Here is a 15,261-nt window from a genome sequence, read left to right on the forward strand (position 1 = left end):
CCAGCAATATTTGGTTGCTGTATTTCTTATCAGGATTTGTTTTAACAATAGCTAAGGGATGTGACCGTCATACCCGTGGTTTCTTTGTGCTGGAGACACCTTCAGGACTGAAGTGACTGTAGGACATAGCGTGCAGGTGTGACCATTTGCTATTGAGGATAGAGCTAGCTCGTGAGGCTTGTTTGTTGTACCTAATCAGGCAGCTTTGAGACTGCAGAGCAAGCAGGCACCCTCTGTTTTAATCCAGTTTCCATCCCTTTGACAGTGGAGGTGGGACATTGTTTTAGCATTTTATGTAACTGTATTTCTTGTGGCTAGTAAAGTATTCATTTTGCCTAAGAACATGATATATGCTATGTCTGAATCCCAGCATTTATGAATCTGATGTTTAAAGGCAATTTAAGCAGATTTGGGGTTATTTTTTTCCATGTGAATTGCTGTGATCTAGTCAAGACAACTTTTAGTAGCAGCAACCATGTGGAAGTATTGTCTTCCCACAGTGAGAGGTTAAGAGTTTACAGGAAATGAACCAGGGATTATAATTAAAAAACAGACTAATTTTTGTACATGGTGAAAACTAAGGAATCAAAACTCATGGTGTAATGCACCTGTCAGATGCAAATAACAGATAATGTATTTTGCAGTGAAAGACATTTGGATTGTGTGTATTTCGCCGAGCACGGGAGCAATTCCTCCTATTCCATAGAAGCTGAGGTTTTTGTTCAGTTGGTACTGCTGCTCTTTTAGAAAGCTTTTACTTCTCTGCTTCCTGAGGTCTGACATGGAAGAGAAAAGCTTCAATAGGCACCAGCTGCTCAGTGGGCCCTGTCTCTTCAGAGCATCGCTTGCTTTTCTCCATTCCCAATTAAAACGTGTGTTAAACTTAGCTTTTGTTTGAAGCACCCAGTGCTGCGGTATTCAATGTAAAAGGAATGTGCTCCTCACCTTTTCTCTCTCTCTTTTGTCGCAGGGTCAGCATTCTTCAGGGGAGGACATGGAAATCTCTGACGACGAGACCAATCCTGCGCCCATCACCAGTGCAGAATGTGCCAAAACCATTGTGGTGAACTCCTCCGTCAGCAACACAGCTGTGATGGCCCCATCGATTCCCCCCATGCCACCACCGGGATTCCCTCCTCTTCCTCCTCCGCCGCCTCCACAGCCAGGCTTCCCGATGCCTCCGCCGCTACCTCCGCCACCTCCACCCACTCACCCTGCCGTCACCGTCCCCCCGCCTCCGCTCCCTGCCCCCCCTGGGGTCCCTCCGCCTCATATTTTGCCTCCACTTCCTCCGTTCCATCCTGGCATGTTCCCTGTCATGCAAGTGGATATGATAAGTGTCTTGGGCAACCAGTGGGGTGGCATGCCAATGTCCTTCCAGATGCAAACTCAGATGCTGAGCCGCATGATGCAGGCACAAAACACGTACCAGTATCCACCTTTCATGACGGGCCGGATGCAGTTTGTGAATCTTCCGCCCTACCGCCCTTTCTCGATGGGAGCAGCTCTTGGTCGTGGACAGCAGTGGCCACCACTGCCCAAGTTTGACCCCTCGGTTCCACCACCGGGTTATGAGCCGAAGAAGGAAGATCCCCACAAAGCCACTGTGGATGGAGTCCTCCTGGTCATAGTGAAGGAACTAAAGGCTATCATGAAAAGGGACCTGAACCGAAAGATGGTTGAAGTGGTAGCGTTTCGGGCATTTGATGACTGGTGGGACAAGAAGGAACGTCTGGCAAAGGTAGGCTTTCACATACTCTGTGCTGGGTCCCAGGGAGAGCTGTTTATAGTGCTTGTGGCCAGGGCATGGGTAAGCAGGGATCTGGAACTGACTTTAAAAAAAAACCCCACAACCCTAAAATTTTATGGTAACCAAAACAGAAGCAAAAAATAAAGCCGTGGAATAGCTTTGCTGTGAGAAACCACATTGCCTGAGGCTGCTGAAATTAAATGGGAGGCATGCATGTCCCTGTCCCTCACGTGCCTCCACATGGGGCTGGTCTTCATGCTGAGGCAGGTGGCAAGAGTGTGTCCTGGGAGCAGCAGACCTCAGCCCGCAAATATCTGGAAGGTGCTCCATCCCTGCAGGCACCTGCCTTGGGACAAGTTAGCACCTGGGTATTAAACCTGGCTTAGTTCCATGATGTCACTCCGTACATGCAGGCATTTCATGCTGTTTTGCCATCAGAACAAACATGGGCTGGGAATTTTAGTCCTTTCTAGTCATTGATGAAGGTACCCTGTGCAGAGTTATCTCTGAACATGTGTGGAGCCATAAGTGCTCACCTAGGAGTGAACTGCTGCGCTGCCTCACACCGTCCCGCTGATTCGAATGTGGGCCTGAAGAAGAAGTGTTTAGTTCTCAGTGTCATCCCTCTGCTTTGGGGTGGATCTCTTCTTTCTCATCCGCTCCAGCTTTGGGGCCACCTCAGGGCAGCCCTTTCTGTGCGAGGAACTAAGCGGAGCTCATGCCTTGTGAGGGTCTCGGACAGCACGTTCATCTTTGGCAGCGCGTTGCCCAAGCCAGCCTGCATGGCTGCTCCGCTTGTCTCAGCAGGATGCACCGGTCATGCTGGGGCATGATCCAGGAGGGATCTGCCCTCCGACTGTGTTTTGGAGGGCTGTAATGTCCTTACACAGGCGTCTCTGAGGAAAGGCATTGCTGCAGCTGCTGCTGCCCCAAGGCAGGGTCACAGACTAGGTGACCTCCTGAGTGTCACTGCAGCCCCGTGGTGCGTGTTTGCAGACTTTTCCTGCCAGGTGGGGCTTGCACGCTCCTATTAAAGCTGAAGTCCGATGAGCAGTAGTTATAGGACAAGGCTAGCTGCTCCTACAGACAGAGCACGTACACATGGGAAGGTCCTCTCCACTGTGCTCCTTTCGGGAAGGCTGTCAAGAACGCCCCAAAGTGCCTTACACCCCAAATGCCCAAGGTTATTCACTTCCCCTCCCCAGTCTCCTTTCCCTTTTCCCTCTCAGTGCAGTAGTTCCAGGACCTGAAATTTGAAGTTTAGCTGATTTTTTTTTTTTTTTTTTTTCCCTGATGGTCTGTGGCACTGCTGCCTCCAGGAAGGGGTTTGCAGGAGGAAATGACCCCAAGATCAGGAGACAAATGTGCAAGGGCTTCTCGCATCTAAGAGGAAGCTAACTTTAGCTACAAAAAACTAAAGTCAGATGCAACAGGAGTGTTTGAAACAACCAAGCCACTATTTTGTGTTCCCCACTTTGTGTGATGAGATCTGTGGGTATTTCCAGTTCTCCACACTCTGCCTGCCTCTCCAGTGCATGTATGCAACAGCAATTAACTCAAAAGCTGAACATTGGCCAAATACACAAGGAGTTCCAGGGATTAGTTAAGAAAAAAGCTTTGCATGAGTCGTCAGATCCTTTCTCAGCCAATTTAAAGTGTACCTCGGCCAGCAAGCAGCTCTGTGATCTAATATGTGGTGAATTTCTCTCTACTAAAGAAAAGCGAACACTATAGAAAGGTTCATGCAAACCTCAAAATTACTATTACAGTGAGTTATTGTAAAAAAAAAAAACCCAAAACAAAACCAACCAAAAAAGCCAAACCCAAAACACCAAAAAAAACCCCAACACCACAACCTGCAGCTACATCTTCTGTTTCAGATGCCAGTTTTCAGAGCAATATCGTCACCACCTGCTTTTGTAAGCCAGTTGCATGTTAACTCTAGCGCCTGGGAGAGCTCCTTGGCCTTCCAGAGAGATTGGTAGTGCTGCTGCTTAACAGCTGTTTTATGACAGTGTAATTTGCTCTGGCTTAGAGCTGGCTGGCGTGACGTGCGGCGAGAAATCCGGTCCCTCTCCTCCTGACTAATGCTCAGAGCTTCTGCCTCCTACCAGTGAGCGTGTGCTGACAATTTTGGAGAAGGCCCCTGAGTTTCCAGGGCAGTGAGAGAAACAGATCCAGCCAGCACTTGCAAAAGCAGCAACTGCAGTACCCAAGAAATTGTTTTAAACCAGACATCCACAGTGAAGTAGCAGAAGCAAGTCGAGGCAGGTCTTCAGCGGCTGCTTGGGCTCTTTTATATCCTGAACTATGGTTGGATTTAGCATGTTCCTCCCTCACCTGGAATTTGCAACCCACTTTGGGAAGGGAAGCTGACTGTACTGCAGCAGCTTGCCCCAGTCCTTGCCACAGGTTATGTTGGATGTGAGCAGTCTAATTGAAAATATGAAATTGCTGCATGGAAAAACACTTGTGCTTTCTGTCCAGGAACAGAAATGCCAGAACCATTGCTGCTTCAGGGCACCGCCTGGAGAAGTTTCTGCCAGGCCATGTGTTACTGTTGCGTGCAGAAAAATCACACAGAATTCAGAGCCTCCTTTCTGCTAGGCCTGGGCACCCCCTGACATTGGTGCAGGACAGGATTCCTTCTCAGTCATAAGCTGCCTGCTTTTGCCAAAGGAAAACAAAATACGAGTATTCAGCTTAAACTGTACCTTCCTATTGCTGTTGTCTTTTTGCACACGTGAGGATGGGCCATCTGGGCTCCTTGGTGGCAGCTGGATGTCAGTGTCCCACGTACTTTGCCATCACACTGGTTTTTCTAGAGTAGACCAAGACCTCCAGGCACTGTTTGAGCTGAAATGACCCTCCAAAACAGGCCCTGCATCCCCATTTCCTCCCTCCTAACGGTTTTAATTGGAGCTCCTCATATTTTTCTGTACTGATTGACAGTAGTGAAAGAAACTCTATTATTTTCAGAGGTTTGGAAGTATAAATAAGACAGCATATGTGCTTGTTTACATCTCTTTTTCTTTAGAAATAAAGGAGGCAGATTTGTAGGGAGAGATAATATCTTTTAATATCTCCTATCCTTGGACCATCAGCTGCAGCAGCCCTCCTGTTATTTCACAGGGGAGATCAAAGCTCATCTTGGAAGCGCATGAGCTCCACCGTATGCCAAGTGCTACAGTAGTTGTGTCCCTCTTTGGTCAGAGGCTTTGCGGGTCCGCTGTCTCCCTGACCTTACGCAAGTATAAAAGCAGGAAGCCTCGTAGGTTTCTTTTTTCCCCTGACTGACCGACAATGGTCAAGTTTAGTAGGACAGCAAATATCATGTACACAATGCTGCTGGCAGCCCCTGAACCTTAGAAGGCAACACACTTGACACCTGTGCCTCAGTTTCTCTCTTTTCTCTCTGTTTTTTGGCTGCTATATTCCATCAAAGGAGTCGACTTGGGCAGCTGATTGACTGCCAAGAAGTATCGTGCCATAGGTACAAGGTGGGAAAGCTCAAGGGTAAAGCTGGTGTCCTAGGTCAGGCGGGATGGAAAATGTATGGGGTGAAAGCTGCTAAGGAGCATGTTGCTAGAGAAGGCAGCACATATCATGGACTTTGTCCACCTGAGCTAGCAGAAAACTCTTCCCTGTTCCCGAATCTAGTGATGGGTGTAGGTTTGAAAGGCTGAGTAAGATGCGTTAAGCAGAGTGCCAGGAATAACCAGCCATCCCTGGCCACGGAGTGCTGCTGCCTGGATTCTCTGCTTGATATTCCCATTAGTCTTGTCCCTTATTAGCAGGAGAGCTGAGCTTACGCTTCCTCTTTGGTGATTACAGCCAGCTTCGGCAAATTAGCTCTGTTAATGTCTGTAAGAGAAACCAATCTTTAGACGGTGTTATGCCGCTGGCTGATGGGAGTGAACGTTACCTCCGGTGCCCTTTGCTCAAGAAGAGCGTGGCATGCCACCGTGCGTGACGCTTTCCCCTGCTCATCTGCCTCTCCACAGCTGCGGAGGTTTGAATTCCCGCTTTTCCTTCACACCTCAGCTCTGGCGAAAAGGGGTTTGTCGTGGCTGAGCAGAGATGAGGCTGCGTGCCTAGTTACCAAGTTTTGCAGACCCTTAGGTGTTTCACCTAAATATCTTGATTTTCCTGTTTCCCAGGACTGGAGTCTTCTGACAGTTTTTCTGGACTTGGGCTGTGGTTGCTAAGTGAACATGGGGCAGGGGGTGGGTGCGATTTTTGCCTGATTATACTGTGCCTTACACTAAAAAGAAGAAAAGTCTTCCCAACTAGAAGGTCTGAAGTTGCTTTCAGTTACGTGGGTTAGCAAATGAAGGTAGATAACACAGTGTTAGGCTAACTTGCCTAAAGCATGCTTGAGTTATTTGTAAGAGGTATATGTGCAGCTCTATTTCTCACGCAGCTGTGACCAGACCAGATAGGCTCCTGCGGTGTTTGAGAGTTCAGGGGTGGTGGTGTATGAGGATGGTGGTGTATCCCAGCTCCATAGCTTCCCTTCAGAGTTCAGGACACTTGTACAGTAGCTGCTCCTTAGCACTAGGTAGCTCCTGCCTGGATGGAGGAATGTGTTCCCTCAGACTTCGAGTCCTGGATTCGTGTTTGTGCCTTTTCTTCCCCTTTCATCTGTCCTTTTTACGGTCTTTGCTTTTAGCATCTGTGTTGGATTCTGGCTGTTCTGAAGGTGGTCACTGTGGTCCCCTCACCAGGACTGGGGAGACCTGAAATGAGCTATGGGGGCTAATGGGTCTATTAATTTCCCTTGTCCTCTCTTGTGAAGTACTTTGGCCCGTGTTAAGCTGCATGTGAAGGAAATTGAGATCATGTTTTGAAACACTCAGTGAAGAAAGCAAGAGTGTCTACTCTGCCACCTGACAGCGTGATGGCTCCAAATGCAACATCACTTGGTGTCCTATGCCAAGCCACTGCTCTGGGAGTCGCCAGCAGGTTCGTCTCCAGCAGTTTTAGTGCCCTGGGCAGAGTAAATAACTTCTTAAAATGCAAAGGGGAGAAGGCTTCTCAGAGATGGAAAGGTCTTGTTATCAAGAAGAGCTCCTGCACCTTCTCCCTTTCAAGTGTGTGTGGTCATATGGTTCGTCTTTAAATGCCCTTGCATTCAGAGAAACTGATGCCTGGGCAAGGCAGTGGTATTTCACAAACCTCAACTGTCTAAATGGTTTCCAGAGTTTGTGGGCTCCCCAGGAAACTCTCCCTCTCAAGTGTGCTTTCTCTGTTGCAGGCGTCTCTCACTCCAGTGAAGTCTGGAGGAGAACTGGAGGAAAAACCAAAGCCGAAGGATCGAATCACATCTTGTCTTTTGGAGAACTGGAACAAAGGAGAAGGCCTGGGATATGAGGGAATTGGCTTGGGCATTGGGTTACGAGGGGCCATCCGGCTGCCATCCTTCAAGGTAAAACCAAAGACCTTTCTTCATTATGCTAACATTCCCTAAAGGAGCATTAGGAGGACAGACCTCTCTAGGTTTGTGCCCCAAAGCCCTGCAGGCTGGTTAACCACGCTGTGTTCACTTACGGGGTTGCTTCAAACAGCATCACTTGTAACCCACCAGTACATTGTAAGAGCAAGGATCCTCTTTCCCAGCCGTAGCTTTTCATCTACCACTTGTGTGAATTGCCTGTAAAGGATCTCCCTGCTCTGCAAGGTAAATGGGACATTTGCCTGTGTTTAGGACACAGCGTTTCAGCATGATTGTAAAAATATATACTTATGCTCATAGTGCTTTACACAGTTATTTCTTTGCTTAGAATGTCTTGCAGTTTGGCAGCTGAGTCTCACCTGAAGTTTGGTTAAAAGTGTTCTCTGCCTCATGTGAGTTTACAGAATCAGACTTGCAAGCATAGAGTCACCTATTTTAAAGAGCATTTGCATAAAAAATGAAAAGTATCTTAAAAAAAATAGGGGGGGGTGTAGAGGACTTCCCTGAAATTAGGATTTTGAATGCACGGAAGGTACAAGTAAAGGTTTGGGATGAGAGATTCTGCAGTCTTCATTTAGAATAAAACTTACTTTGAGGTTCTTTAAGATGTCATAGGCTCGGGCTCGGGCTCTCTTTCTGTTCCTCTACGTCTCAGACACATGCCTTTGTCAAGAGTTTTCTCTGTCATCTTCAAAGTACCTGGTGATGACATGCACCATGCTGGTACCCAGAGTGTTTTGATGCAAACTGAAAGGATAGAATTTCATTCACAGTGAAATTCTGTTTGCAAGCAAATAAAGGGATCAAGAGCTGGGGAAGTGGCCCTTGGTTTCTGGGTGTAAGTCACCGTGGCAAAGTAAAGCAGTAGCAATTTGCTTAAGAAGTTGATTTCTGCTGTTTCTAAACGTTTAGAAATGCTAATTGTGTCTTTTGTTCAGGTGAAAAGAAAGGAGCCACCTGAAGCTGCCTCAGCAGGAGATCAGAAAAGAATCCGGCCTTCTACTTCTGTCGATGATGAAGATGAAGGTTTGCAAAGCACATTTGTTTGAAACACAAGAGCAGATGCAAACCACATGCAAGCTGAATTCTTTTAAACTTCGCAGCAGTGTGCTCACTTGCAGTTAGACACAGAGTCAAGGATCTGAGCCAAAACCCTGCTTCTCACAAAAGTCTGATCAGCTGGGAGATGTCTCCTCTGGATTCAGTTATCTTAAATTCACTGGTGGGAAATTTAAGACCCACATTTTATGAATAACTCATAACCTATTTTAGTTCTGCTGAAGCAGAGCTGGTCACCCAGTAGAGGGAGCTGAGATGAGTTCATGGACTGTTCCAGGGGCATGCTTGCAGCTCACTGGGTACGTTGTGGGAGAAAGCACGTAAGAGAGTTTGCCCTGCATTTGATTTAAAAAAACCCCCAAAGTTATTTGCCAGAAAAATCTATTTGAAAATATTTTAACATTTTGTCCTGGAAGCAGGGAAGAGTAGAGATAAGACAAAACTTTGAATACCATTTGTTTTCCATAAAAAAAGTGCATTCAGATTAGTTGTGCCATGAAGTTGATTCAGACTAACAACTGGTTTCGAAGCCGAAGTACAGAAGCAGGGTATCGTAAAGCACTTAAATAAAGCAAAAAGGCATTAAATTTGGCTTACCTCAGTCATGCCATGTCTCCTAGCTGCTCTACCTATAGCTTGTCAGCTTTGGCCACCCACATTTTGCCATCCTTGGCATTTCAACACTCTGTACCCAGTCTCGCCCTCACTTGCACTGTGAAATTAGTAAGCTCCTGTAAGCCCGGGGACTCACACACCACATGGGCACATTGCTCTTAACTTTGATCTTCCCAAAGAAAAGGTTTCCATTACGTAGTCAACTCTTTCCCTCCTTTGCAAGGTATTTGATGGCAATTTCCTTCTTGTTTTTGCTCACCAGAGTCGGAGAGGGACAGGGATGCTTCCGATACAACATCTGACCTATCAAAGAAGGACGCGGAAGCAGTGGGGCTGAGGCGGCGACCAGCACGGCCGCTGGAGCTCGACAGTGAGGGAGAAGAGGGAGATGAGACATCAGGGAAAGAGGAAGAGTCCTCCTCAGAGAAGGAAGAGGAGCCGGAAGAAGAGGGAGGCTTGGTGAAAGCAGCACCTGGCAAGGTGTGTTGGTTTGTGATTGCGGTTTTGAATGCTGTCATTAAAAGGGGGCCTAGTAATTCCAGATGCCAAAGTTACCTTCTCTAGAAGATGGATGCTCTTATTAGGGTCTGTCCTAAGAGAACCTCTGTAAGAGTATTCCCTCTTCAGGTTCTCTGATCAGCGTCCCTGAGAGTCGCTGGTGGTTACTATAGGGACAGCCAGGTCTCAGAGTCAGACACTGTTCATTTTTGGCAATGCTTTCTTGCAAAGGAGGAAGAGGAGGATGAGGAGGAGGATGAAGATGATGAGGAGGATGAAGATGAGGATGAAGACGATGATGAGGATGAAGATGATGAGGAAGAGGAGACAGGCATAGACACAAGTGATAAGGAGGAGGAGCAGGACTCCGAGGAGGGTAAGCAGTTCCAGTGAAAGCAGCAAGCATGGCTGTTGGGTCAGGTGCTGTCTCCCTTTTGCACTTGTGAGCTGATTTTTTTATTTGTGCACCTTCTTTCACTGAAGGGCGGTTTTATACAAGATAATGCATACAGGTATTTTTAATTGTTACCTGTGAGGCTTCCATGATCCCTCAGTCTGTGGGTCCCTTTGCAATAGCTCTCCAGCCCCTGAATGATCTCAGCCCAACTTGACAGAGGGGCAGAGGTCTTAAAGCCAGCTAAATTTGTGCTTGTTTTATGAAACGTGTGGCTGGGAGGAGAAGGGACCGCATTTCAAACAGGGGTAATTTAGCTGCTAATAACTTTCTGTCCTATCAGTCAGTTCCTGCTCAGGAAGGTGGTAGTTTCCCCATTTTAAAGCTGTGTGTGAAGGCAGCAGAAAATCTTAGTACAACTCCAGTAAAGAGTCAATCCACCAAGAGACCCACGTGAGCAGGGTGTCAGGCAGCGCTAGCTCTGCTGCTCACAGAACTGCCTGTTGCATGGTGATTGTTGTAAGCATCCAAATATGTGGTTTATAAGTCTGTGCAAAAATAAATAAATTGGGAGGCAACTCCTTCAGACCCTCACACTGCTGTTGATGCTGTTTCCACGCTGTAACAGTGTGGAAGTGATGTTTGCTTCTGTAGTAGACCCTGATCGTGTAATGAAGTCAGAACTAATGGTAATTTGTTCTTCTTGTAGATGTAGCAAGTCCCTCGTCTTCCAAGGCTGAAGTTGAATCATCTGATGAAAGTGAGGACTCCTCTGAATTCGAGTCGAGTTCAGACTCAGATGATGAAGATGAGGACGATGATGATGAAGATGAGGAGGAGGAGGAAGAGGAAGAGGAGGTGGCTGAAGATCAAGACAGAGAAGCCATGGTTGCTGAGACAGAGCATGAACCTGCTGGTCATGAGCTTCCTGACGATGAGAGGGAGACTATTTTGGAGCTGTATCCTGTGGATGACTACATGGATGCAACAGGCTTGGGACTCGCAGAGCCATCTTTGGTAGTGAAAGATGAAGGCATGGAAGAAATCAAGCCAGGGGAAAGTGAATGTGGTGAAGTCCCAGAGGCATCTATTGCTGCTGAAACACTGAAACACTTGGTTATGGAAAGAGACCAGGAGACAAAGCTTGCGCTGTCTCCCATCTGTAGGCCAGGTATGCCCTTCCATGTGGTTTGGCATTTTTTACCACACTTCCAAGTACAGTGTTCTCACAGCATCCGATATGTATGGGTTTTGTATTTTCCTTGTTTTCTTTCTTCCTCCAGTCTTGGCTCTAGGCTAGGGGTTATCTGTACAGGGAAAGAGGCCTGTGCTGAACTTTCCTTCCTAGCAAGGAGCTCTACACAAACTATCTGCTACTAAAAATACTGTGGTTATTGTATCCAGAATCTTATCCTGGGCCCATTTAGTTAGTGTCCTACAGGAACTGAACAGTTGTCATCGTCCGAGGGTGACTGATTGGATGGTGTGGTGGCTGAAGCTCAAGATAGAAAAGCCATGGCTGCTAAAACAGAACAGGAATCTGTGCTTAATGAGTCACTATTGGCTCTTTTTTGTTTTAATACCAAAGCAGTATGTGACTGGGAAGCTATATGGGGCATATGAATGGAGTCTCAGAATTATATCTGGTTCCTGATATTATTATTTGTGGGGTTTTTTTACTTAGTCTTTTCAAATGAGTGATACTCCCTGGTTTTCTGGAAGAAGGAAATTTTCTTCATTCAATACAGAGTTGTATTTAACCCAAGGAAATTAGAAACCTTTTACTAAAACAAGAGTGAGATGCTTAAAGGTTGACAAATTCTGCAGCTAGGGGGGAATTAAAAAGTTAAAAACTGGAGCCAGCAGGGAGAGCACATCTAGTGTGGCCTGCAGTGTGAGCCTTGGACTGGACTGGCGTCTGAGGACTGGGCAGTATTTTGCCACTTGGAGAGCTGGAAATCCAGTCCCTGCACAGGCTATCGCTCCTTGGCTGCCATAAAATCTGAAAGCTGTAAAGAGGCAATGTTAAACTGGGCAGGGCAAAGAAGAAACTGTTTTGCACAGATCCTTTCTAGAACAGGTTGGTGTCCAGAAAGGACATAAATCTGGGGAGACCTGCATTTGGGCACGTTGACATGTGGAATGAGATTTACAGGTAAACTGTGGGAACAAGCTCAAGCTGCAGTTTTCTTCTTGTGCAGCCCACCCTGGTTGTACAGGAGTTACAGGGATCAGAGCCTTCTCCAGTGACACTTCGGTTCATTCGGCACAAATGGGGAAGGCTTCCCTTCCAATTGTCCAGGCATTTTCACCTCCTTTTGCTCTCCCACTTGAAAATGTTATTTTGAGCTGCCTAACAAGATTCACTGTTGATTCCTTTTGGCCCTGGCCCTAAGGAGGTAAATAAACTCCAGACAAATGAGCCTGCTGCAGAGAGAGCAGCATATAAATTGCCTCATTGATACCATCTGAGTGCCTCCTCATTCATTACAAGGGCTTCCCGTTTCCTTCATGTGTTGTTCAAGAGTGTTACGCTCCTCCCTTCACGGCTCCTTCCTTGGAGAGCTGAGGGTGCTTCTTGGCCTTGCAATTAGTTTACCTTCCCACATTAGAAAAGCTGATAGCTCGGGGCTCTGACAGCTCTCCTCCAAAGCCCTCACCCCACAATCCACTACTTCTTTTTATGTCTTTACAAAAGGTGGTCAGGGGTTTTGAAGGCAGAAAACCTTCGTTCTGGCCTGTGTCGTAGCTAATCCTCAAATTAATAGTGCATTTTTTTAATGGTCCATTAGGGATGTCTGTGGGTAGCGTCTAATTACTCCACACTCTGTGCCTCCAAAACGTAAAGCATTGAAGTTTTTAAAGCCTCCCAGTGGAATTGTGCTGTTCTGTAATTGCGGCATCTTAAACATGCCTTTACTGGCAAGTGGCGAGTAACCGAGTGGAAGCAAAGCTCCTGATTCTCCTCTCTTTTCCCCCTTTCAGAAGAAGAGTCCGAATCCGCTGCCATGCTGGAGCCAGAGGTACAGGAAGGTCCAAAGCCTGAGTCTCAAAATGAGGAGGAGGCACTCTGTCTCTCGACTCCAGTGGGAGTTTTTGGAGAACCTCTGCCCAACAAAAGCAGCTTCTTTAGCAAGTCTGACGACAGCAGCTTAGAAGCTCGTCTTAAAACAAAACTGCCCTTGGCAGCAGAGGAGGACGACCGGCTGCCTCGCACACCTGGACGGGAGGTGATGATCCATTCAGAGACTGATACTCTTTTGCTTCCAGTCCACAAGGTGCCATCCTCCATCGTTCCCTTACCATCGACTCCTGGTAAAGAAGAATCTTTAGTCCCTCCAGAAAAGTTCCCCGAACAATTAATGGTGACCAAAACGTCCGTGGAAGAGGAGATTCCTAGGACTCCTGGGCGGGACATTTTGGCCAAGTCTTCACACCCCCTTGCGAAGTCACAGAGCACGGACACTGTTCCAGCCACGCCAGGAAGCGATGCTCCCCTTACGGGAAGCAGCTTGACCCTTAGTTCTCCTCAAGTCCCAGGGAGCCCCTTTTCCTACCCATCCCAGTCTCCTGGCATTAACAGTGGCATTCCTCGGACTCCTGGGAGAGATTTCAATTTCACACCTACTTTCCCAGAGGCTGGTGCTACCATTCCTTGCCTTCTGTCTGGCAAGAAACAGTCAGAGGATGAGCTAGATGAGAAACCTTTTAAAGAGCCTCTTGGTGCTTCCCTTATGATCAGTATGAACAGTGTTCCTTCCCCTATCCCCTTTGCCAGCCCCCCACAAGCAGATTTCCACACGGACATGGGTTTGCCACCTGATGAGCCAATACCTGTAGCAGCCCTGCCCTGCATGCATGGAGATGGAAGAATGCCCATTGAGGAATGCAAGGCAGAAGTAAAATCTCTTTTGCTCTCACCAGAAGTACCCACTGGTGCTTCTATTCTTCCTCCCCCACCACCACCTTCTGTTCTTCCCAAAAGGAGGCCAGGTCGGCCAAAACGGTCACCACCTTCTGTCCTCTCGTTGGATGTGTACTCGGGCAAAACCATAGAACCTCCTCCTGTGCCTGTGGCCTTGGTGGAAAGTGCTGTGGGCAAAGAGCTGTTGAGTGGACATCCTGATGCTTTCTATGGACTGAAAGACCCTGAAGCCGTCACCCTGGACTTCAGGAATGACGGTTTCCACGAGAAAATAGCAGCTGAGACAGTTGCAGAGAAACTGCCATTTAAGGAACTGGAGAACCAGTGGAATGAAGACTTCAAGGAAGAAGAAGCTCACGTGAAACCTAAAAGGCAGTGGAGAAGGCAGAAAAAGACACCTGAGGACCTCCCAGTGATTCCTTCCCCTGAGTATTCCCCACCCCGACCTCAGTTCAGGCCACGCTCCGAGTTTGAGGAGATGACCATTTTGTATGATATTTGGAATGGAGGCATAGATGAGGAAGATATCAAATTCATGTGTATCACATATGACCGCTTGTTACAGCAGGACAATGGTATGGACTGGCTCAATGACACCCTGTGGGTATTCCATCCTTATATCCTTTCTCACTGGCGCTCTGTGTTGCACAACACGTGCAAGATGCACTAGATGGTCATTGTGTAGGATGTAAAATGTAGAAGTCTAAGTTTGTTGGTGGAAAAAGCATTTGCTTACTAGAATAGTAATTGCTTATATCAGCAGGGAATTTTAGACTGTTTTATTCCCTGAAGCTGCAATACAAAAATACTGCAGAAGTGGCTGTTCTTGCTGCATTGTCAATCGAGGACTGCAGGGAAAATCTGTATGCACCTCTTCTGGGGAGATTTCCTTGCTAGTTTGAGAAGCTTCTGTCTGCATTTAAACCAGACTTTTTTTTCAGCTTGCCTGTAGAATTTCTAGTCTGCACATACAGAGCTTTAACTTGGGACTAAAACTTGCTGTAAAAATAATCTCACCATCTGTGCCCAAAATGATGAGTTAGGGTGCTAGCAGCTTTAACTTGCTTTGAGTTTGAAATACTAATAAAAGCAATGGTTTCTAAGCGGCACATCAGGGACAGACGCGGCCCCGGGCTGGATGGGGGAAGGTACGGCTAGTGCTGCAGCGAGGAGCGTGCCTAGCACTGGCTGGTGCTGGTGGGGCAGAGTCTGGCCCCATCCCCTCCCTCCCTGCCCGTGATCTGGTAGTCAGCAGCACAGGCTGTAGCTTTGAATCTTTGAGAGCATTTTTGGGACACACAACCTGTCTCAGAACAAGGCTCCATATGTGTACAGCCACCAGTAGTGATCTCCAGAACGGAGCCTAAAAGGCTCTTCTCATAACCTAAGAACTCTCTAGTAACGTTTTTGGGAAGGATATATGGATTTATGTGTTAAAGAAGACAAATGCACCACCTCATGTGTTGCTAGAGATTGTGTGGAGTTAAAATCTCATCCCTTACTCCCTGCAAGATATGAAAGTAAAAGCAAAAAAGCCCAAACCACTTAAAATAGTCAGTGACATG

General features: G+C 47.2%; 1 protein-coding gene across 1 annotated transcript in view; it reads left to right on the plus strand.

The window, feature by feature from the left end:
- The window catches only part of SETD1B (SET domain containing 1B, histone lysine methyltransferase), a 55,118-nt gene that overhangs the window by 30,801 nt on the left and 9,056 nt on the right, over nucleotides 1-15,261 (plus strand). The window contains exons 7-13 of the mRNA XM_082325140.1: nucleotides 971-1,741; nucleotides 7,008-7,178; nucleotides 8,144-8,231; nucleotides 9,142-9,359; nucleotides 9,609-9,753; nucleotides 10,481-10,942; nucleotides 12,757-14,313. Coding sequence (XP_082181266.1) covers nucleotides 971-1,741; nucleotides 7,008-7,178; nucleotides 8,144-8,231; nucleotides 9,142-9,359; nucleotides 9,609-9,753; nucleotides 10,481-10,942; nucleotides 12,757-14,313 — 3,412 coding nt within the window. The remainder of the gene's footprint in view (nucleotides 1-970; nucleotides 1,742-7,007; nucleotides 7,179-8,143; nucleotides 8,232-9,141; nucleotides 9,360-9,608; nucleotides 9,754-10,480; nucleotides 10,943-12,756; nucleotides 14,314-15,261) is intronic.

The sequence above is a fragment of the Platalea leucorodia genome, assembly GCF_965183815.1.
Source record: "Platalea leucorodia genome assembly, chromosome: 12".
NCBI classification, from domain to species: domain Eukaryota; kingdom Metazoa; phylum Chordata; class Aves; order Pelecaniformes; family Threskiornithidae; genus Platalea; species Platalea leucorodia.